The sequence below is a fragment of the Amblyraja radiata genome, chromosome 34 (assembly GCF_010909765.2).
Source record: "Amblyraja radiata isolate CabotCenter1 chromosome 34, sAmbRad1.1.pri, whole genome shotgun sequence".
In the NCBI taxonomy this organism is placed as follows: domain Eukaryota; kingdom Metazoa; phylum Chordata; class Chondrichthyes; order Rajiformes; family Rajidae; genus Amblyraja; species Amblyraja radiata.
In genome coordinates, this window is record NC_045989.1 from 13,508,602 (window position 1) to 13,515,045 (window position 6,444).

The following is a 6,444-nucleotide window of genomic DNA, read 5'->3' on the forward strand; positions in this document are numbered from 1 at the left end:
AGTTTGCCCACAGCCCGAGCTGCGCCCCCTCATCCGCCACCCCAAGAACAAGACGTACCTTGCACACCATCAGCTTCTTCCCCTACGTGTTCCTCTGGAGTTGGAGCGGGGCTGGGCTGGAGTTGCTGCTGGCTGTGGGTCTCTGGGATCTCCGTGCTTGCAGTGGGCCTGGGGGTCGGTGTCCCGTTGGTCCTGACGTCTCCGGCCACCCCCCTGGACTGGAGCTGAGACTGGGAACTGTACCGCCCTTGCCCCCTCCCTCTGCAACTGCAAACAACCCCACTCTCCTGCAAGGGCGGTACAGTTCCCGGAGGATGGCAGGTGGCCGGAGATGTCAGGACCAACAGGAACCCGCTCCCCGATGGACCCCTACGACGCCCCGAGCTGCGCCCCGTCATCCGCAACCCAGGTTCCTCTGTAGTAGGAACCAAAGATCTTTGGTTGGAACGGGGCTGGACTGCTGCTGGCTGTGGGTCTGTGGGATCTCCGTGCTTGCAGTGGGCCTGGGGGTCGGTGTCCCGATGAGGGGGCGCAGCTCGAGGAACGGGTTCTGGTGGTCCTGACGTCTCCGGCCAGTTTGCAGTTTTCCTCTGTAGTTGGAGCGGGGCTGGGCTGGGCTGGGCTGCTGTTGGCTGTGGGTCTCTGGGATCTCCGTGCTTGCGCTTGAAAACGTTCACCGAGGGCGGCCCGCAGAGGTGACAGCGGAACCTCCGGTCGGTCCTCGAAGAAACGGGAACTAAATCCCCATTCATAAAAGAGAAGGTGAGGGTATATTGCGCGGGAAGGTTAATAATTGACAATATGCTGCGGCCTGCCCGCTGAGTTAAAAAGTTCCCACGCAAGACTCACGATACACTGTGTATCGTGAGTCTACCGTGGGAACTTTTTAACTCAGCGGGCAGGCCGCAGCATATTGTCAATTATTAACCTTCCCGCGCAATATACCCTCACCGTCTCTTTTATGAATGGGGATTTAGTTCCCCTTTCTTCGAGGACCGACCGGAGGTTCCGCTGTCACCTCTGCGAGCCGCCCTCGGTGAACGTTTTCAAGGACCTTTCTTCAAGGACCCCAAAAATGGCCGCTATTCGGAGGTTTTCGTTATTTGGATCTTCGGATAAAAGGTTGTGCACCTGTACATGCTGAAGCTGAACTAACTTCCACACATGAAATCATCAAGCAGCAATATGTCTTTGAGAAACAGCAGCGGCTGAAAATTATCATCAAGAGAAAGTGCTGGACTGGGAATACAAAGCATTAAAGAGCAGGCAGAAAAAAATGTGACCAGGTATTGCAATTCCAGGGAGGTGTTCAATGGAAGAAAAACAACAAACAAAGTAGCTTTTCATGCACATTACCTCAAACAGCACGGGGTCCTTTAGTGTTCCTTTCTTTTCTTGGTCACAAAGCCTGAGAGGGAAAAAAAATTATACTGAAAGACAAAATCAGACTGTAGCTATGTTTATACATATGGGTATTAAGTTTTGTTTATATTGTTTTCCGGAAGAAGTTCTTGCCATTCTAAAATGGAGATATAAATCACATTTCTAGAATAAAGAAATATGGAGACAGAAGAAAATAAAACATGTATCCAAAATAACAAATTACTTAAAATCTTAATGTAACTAACATTAAGAATCTTTAAAAAATGGAAGCCAAACACAGCCCAGGTGAGAGCACCATACATCATTACCTTGGTATTTCAACACATTTGACCTGGTAACATTATCTAATATCCTTATATTTTGCTTATTGCACTAGTTAAATATAAAGCACTTCCCTAAAATGTTTTCCATGCTGATCAACTTACTCTTAAAGATTAGTCCTTCAAACAACTTTGCTGCCAATGAACCAGTAGCACAGACGGTATGTCTTCATAGCGAGAGCATTTGAGTATAGGAGCAAGGAGGTCCTACTGCAGTGAGACCGCACCTGAAGTATTGTGTGCAGTTTTGGTCTCCCAGTATTGAGGAAGGACATTCTTGCTATTGAGGGAATGCAGCGTAGGTTCACCAGGCTAATTCCGGGATGGCGGGACTGCCATATGATGTAAGAATGGATCGACTGGGCTTATAGTCACTGGAATGTAGAAGGATGAGAGGATATCTTATAGAAACATATAGTGTTATAATGTAGGCCATTTTGGGCCGGGATGAGGATAAACTTTTTCACCCAGAGAGTTGTGAATCTGTGAAATTCTCTGCCACAGAAGGCAGAGGCCAATTCACTGGATGTATTCAAGAGAAAGCTGGATATCGCTCTTAGGACTAATGGAATCAACGGATATGGGGAGAAATCAGGAACGGGGTACTGATTCTGGATGAACAGCTATGATCATATTGAATGACGGTGCTGGCTTGAAGGGCCGAATGGCCTACTCCTGCACCTATTCTCTATGTTTCTATGTCTTGTCAGGATTCTGATAAGCACCTGAACAGGTTGATGAATGAGAGATCTGTAGATTTTATCTTTCATTTTGTTGTTGGTGCTGTTATATGGATTAGCATTAATTCCACCCTGTTGTCACTGAGCAATTCTGGACTAGTACTCATGTCATGAAGCAAATAAAACAGCAAATACATTGCTGTATTATGAGTTACATATTTGAGAAGGCATAAACTATTTAGGGGTAGTCAGCATTGCTTAGTGCATGGGAAATTGTGCCTCCAAATGTCAATATTTTTTGAAGAGGTGACCAAGAAAATTGATGAGGGAATGCGGGAAATGCTATCGACATGGACTTCAACAAGGCCTTTAACAAGTACCTAATAGTATACTGATTTGAAAGATTTAATTACATGGGATCCAGCGCGAGCTAACCAACTGGACACAAAAGTAGCTTGAAGATGAGACGGAGGTTGTAAATAATTGTGTTTCAGACTAGAGGCTTGTAACCAGTAGTGTGCCACAAGGGTTGGTCCTTGGTCACAATTTGCAACTCTTGAATCGTTTTGAATTTTCAGCTCTGGGCTTCGTCCAACCATCTGCCTATCAAAACCCCTCCGCACCTGTATTAACTTATAACCTGCCAGGCTTTGCCCTGCCCTTTCTCCACCCCCATCATCCCATAAATTTGAAGAACAGTTCCAACTCAGAAGGAGTTACCTAAGTCAACTGAGTTACTCCAGTACTTTCTTTCTTCTCTTTTTTTGGGGACTTGTTTTTTTTTTTTGTGTGTAAACTAGCAACTGCAGTTCCTTGTTTTGTTTCTACATCTCAATGATTTCAGTGCTGAGCTCCATCCCTAATTTTAATTCTGAGCTCATTTCAATTGGGGCTAAGGATAGGCAGAGGTGAAGAGATGGGTCTTGAGGCGGGACTGGAAGATGGTGAGCGACACGGAATTGCGGATCAGTTGGGGGAGGGAGTTCCAGAGCCTGGGAGCTGCCCTGGAGAAGGCTCTGTCCCCAAAACTGCGGAGGTTGGACTTGTGGATGGAGAGGAGACCGGCTGATGTGGATCTGAGGGACCGTGAGGGTTGGTAGGGGGAGAGGAGGTCAGTGAGATATGGGGGGGGCCAGATGGTGGAGGGCTTTGTAGGTAAGGATCAGGATTTTGTAGGTGATCCGGTGGGAGATGGGAAGCCAGTGGAGTTGTTTGAGGACTGGAGTGATGTGATGCCAGGATTTGATGTGGGTGATGAGTCGGGCGGCTGCGTTCTGGACCAGTTAGAGTCGGTTGATGTAGGTGGAGCTGATGCCAAGGAGAAGTGAGTTGCAGTAGTCCAGTCGGGAGGAGATGAAGGCATGGATGAGTCTTTCAGCAGCGGGAGGTGTGAGAGAGGGTCTGATTTTGGCGATGTTGCGGAGGTGAAAGAAGGAGGTTTTAATGACATGGCGGATGTGAGGCCCAAGGGAGAGGGTGGAATCAAAGATCACGCCAAGGTTGCGGGCCTGGGGAGATGGGGAGACAGTGGTGCCGTCGATGGTGAGAGTGGGGTTATTGATTTTGCTGAGTGTGGATTTGGAGCCTATGAGGAGGAATTCTGTTTTATCGCTGTTGAGTTTGTGGAAGTTATGTTGCATCCAGGTTTTTATAGCTGACAAACAGGTGTTGATATGGGAGAGGGGGGGGGGTTGTGGGGGGATTTGGTGCCGAGGTAGATCTGGGTGTCATCGGCGTAACAGTGGAAGTCCAGGTTGAAGTGGCGGAGTATCTGACCAAGGGGGAGGATGTAGATGATGAAGAGGAGGGGGTCGAGTACGGAGCCTTGGGGAACGCCTTGAGTGACTGTGGCTGTAGCAGAGGTGTGGTTATGAAGAGAGATGAAGTGGGATCTGTTGGAAAGGTAGGAACAGAGCCAGCTGAGTTCAGAACCTTCAATGCCGAGGTCTTTGAGTCTGGTGAGCAAGATGTTATGGTTCACTGTATCGAAGGCTGCGCTCAGGTCGAGGAGGATGAGGATGTTGAGGGAACCAGTGTCAGCAGAGGTGAGGAGGTCGCTGAGGACTTTGAGGAGAGCAGTTTCTGTGCTATGGAGGGGGCGAAAGCCAGATTGGAGGGGTTCAAATAGGTTATACGCAAGGAGGTGGGAATGAAGTTGTGATGCAACGATACGCTCCAGGGTTTTTGAAAGAAAGGGGAGGTTTGAGATTGGGCGGTAGTTAATGAGAGAGGAGGGATCGAGACCAGGTTTCTTTAAGATTGGTGTGACAGCAGCAGTTTTGAAAGCGGAGGGGACAATTCCTTGGGACAATGAGGAGTTGAAGAGATTAGTGAGGTAGGGGCAGAGAACGGGGAGGCAGGACTTCAGCAGGGGAGTGGGGAGAGGGTCGAGGGAGCAGGTAGTGGGTTTGGAAGAGCTGATGAGTTTGGAGATTTCAGTAGGGGTGACCAGGTCAAACTGGGAGAGGAAGCAGTGTGGAGGAGGGGTAAGGAGGTTAGTGGAGATGTTGAAAGGTGGGGCCTTGGTAGGTGGTGGAGTAGATGCTGGGGAGTCGGGTACAGGGGATAAAGATTGATAGATGGTGCTGATTTTATCAGCGAAAAAGTGGAGGAATGAGTTGCAGAGATCCGGAGTAGAGGTAGGGAGAGTGTTGGCTCGAGGCTTGAGGAGGTTGCCCACTGTGGAGAAGAGGGCAATGATCAATGATTGACAGGCTCAGTAGGTCAGTGACCCATTTTCGTGATGTATATCTCTACTTGTTGTGCCTTATTTTCTCAATATTAGTGTCAAATGTTTGAAATTATTCCTTTGAATCACTTTCAGAAAATGTACTTTAAAGATACTGTATAAAAGTTATTGTTGTGGTGGGGTTGGTGACAGCTCTGATTTGCCAAAATAGCAACCGTTTCCTTTAAGCAAGATTTCTAGCCACGATCTCACATGTACGCGGCCAGCTAATGCTGCCCTGTACATGACACAGCCTCGACACAAGTATTATACACATATAATCACAATCCTCTAAACGGGGACATAAAAAGATCTACTACTAGAACGATAGGATGTTTTCAAAAAATCAATCACAGAACAACATTGCACTGAAAGCTTTCGGTCTACTGTCAAATAACTATTGAATTTCACCAAGGTTTGGGGGATCTCAACGAATTGGCAGTGCATATGCATGGCTATGGACAGCAAAGATACTCTTCTATGATCTTTGATGGCCAGTTCATTGGCTATATTTAAGAGAGAGTTAGATGTGGCCCTTGTGGCTAAGGGGATCAGAGGGTATGGAGAGAAGGCAGGTACGGGATACTGAGTTGGATGATCAGCCATGATCATATTGAATGGCGGTGCAGGCTCGAAGGGCCGAATGGCCTACTCCTGCACCTAATTTCTATGTTTCTATGTCTGAAGAGGCTGAGTTCTTCCAGTATTTCGTTTTTACTCGAGATTCCAGCTACTGATTTGATCTCGCGTCTCTTCAAATATTCATCCATTTCTTTCTTTGAATTATACTACTTAATCTTTCCCTCCATCCTTTCATAAAATACATTGCAGACCTGACCATAGTAACTGCGCTACACACCCACCCCCCAAGGAGTTCTGCTGCCGATGGTGTTAAAGTTGCGCATTCAGATGATAAACACCCATCATTGGAACTGGCAAGCGTCAACACTCACCCAAGGAGAAAGGAGTGAAAGCTTCGCACCGACTGTAGAACAGCTGAGCCCATTCAATACAAGTATTTATCTCAAACGCGTACTTTCATGGACGATAATAGTTTGGATTGCCAAAGAAAATTTCAAATCGCAGCCGATCAGCGCGCGCATTCCTCAGTAGCCCAACGTCACGTCCGACATAAGAATCGTCTTGTTTTAACGGCTATTTTAACGGAGTTTTAGTTATAAAAATGTTTCTGAACAAAACAAATGACCGCAAAACAAAACTTAAACATTAATGAATAACTTATCTATTCTGTCGTGTATTGTGGAAATGTATACCTGCGCGTAAAGATAGTGCCGACATTGAAAGGAAATAGTGCGAGTCACATTTTGTTCAT

The 6,444-nt window shown here is 47.0% G+C and overlaps 1 protein-coding gene across 1 annotated transcript in view; it reads right to left on the reverse strand.

Annotated features, from left to right (window-relative positions):
* The window catches only part of zwilch (zwilch kinetochore protein), a 54,426-nt gene extending 48,054 nt beyond the window's left edge, over window positions 1-6,372 (reverse strand). The window contains exons 1-2 of the mRNA XM_033050645.1: window positions 6,065-6,372; window positions 1,357-1,408 (exon numbers count right to left, since the gene is read on the reverse strand). Coding sequence (XP_032906536.1) covers window positions 1,357-1,408; window positions 6,065-6,117 — 105 coding nt within the window. The 5' untranslated portion in view covers window positions 6,118-6,372. The remainder of the gene's footprint in view (window positions 1-1,356; window positions 1,409-6,064) is intronic.
* Window positions 6,373-6,444: the final 72 nt, after the last annotated feature.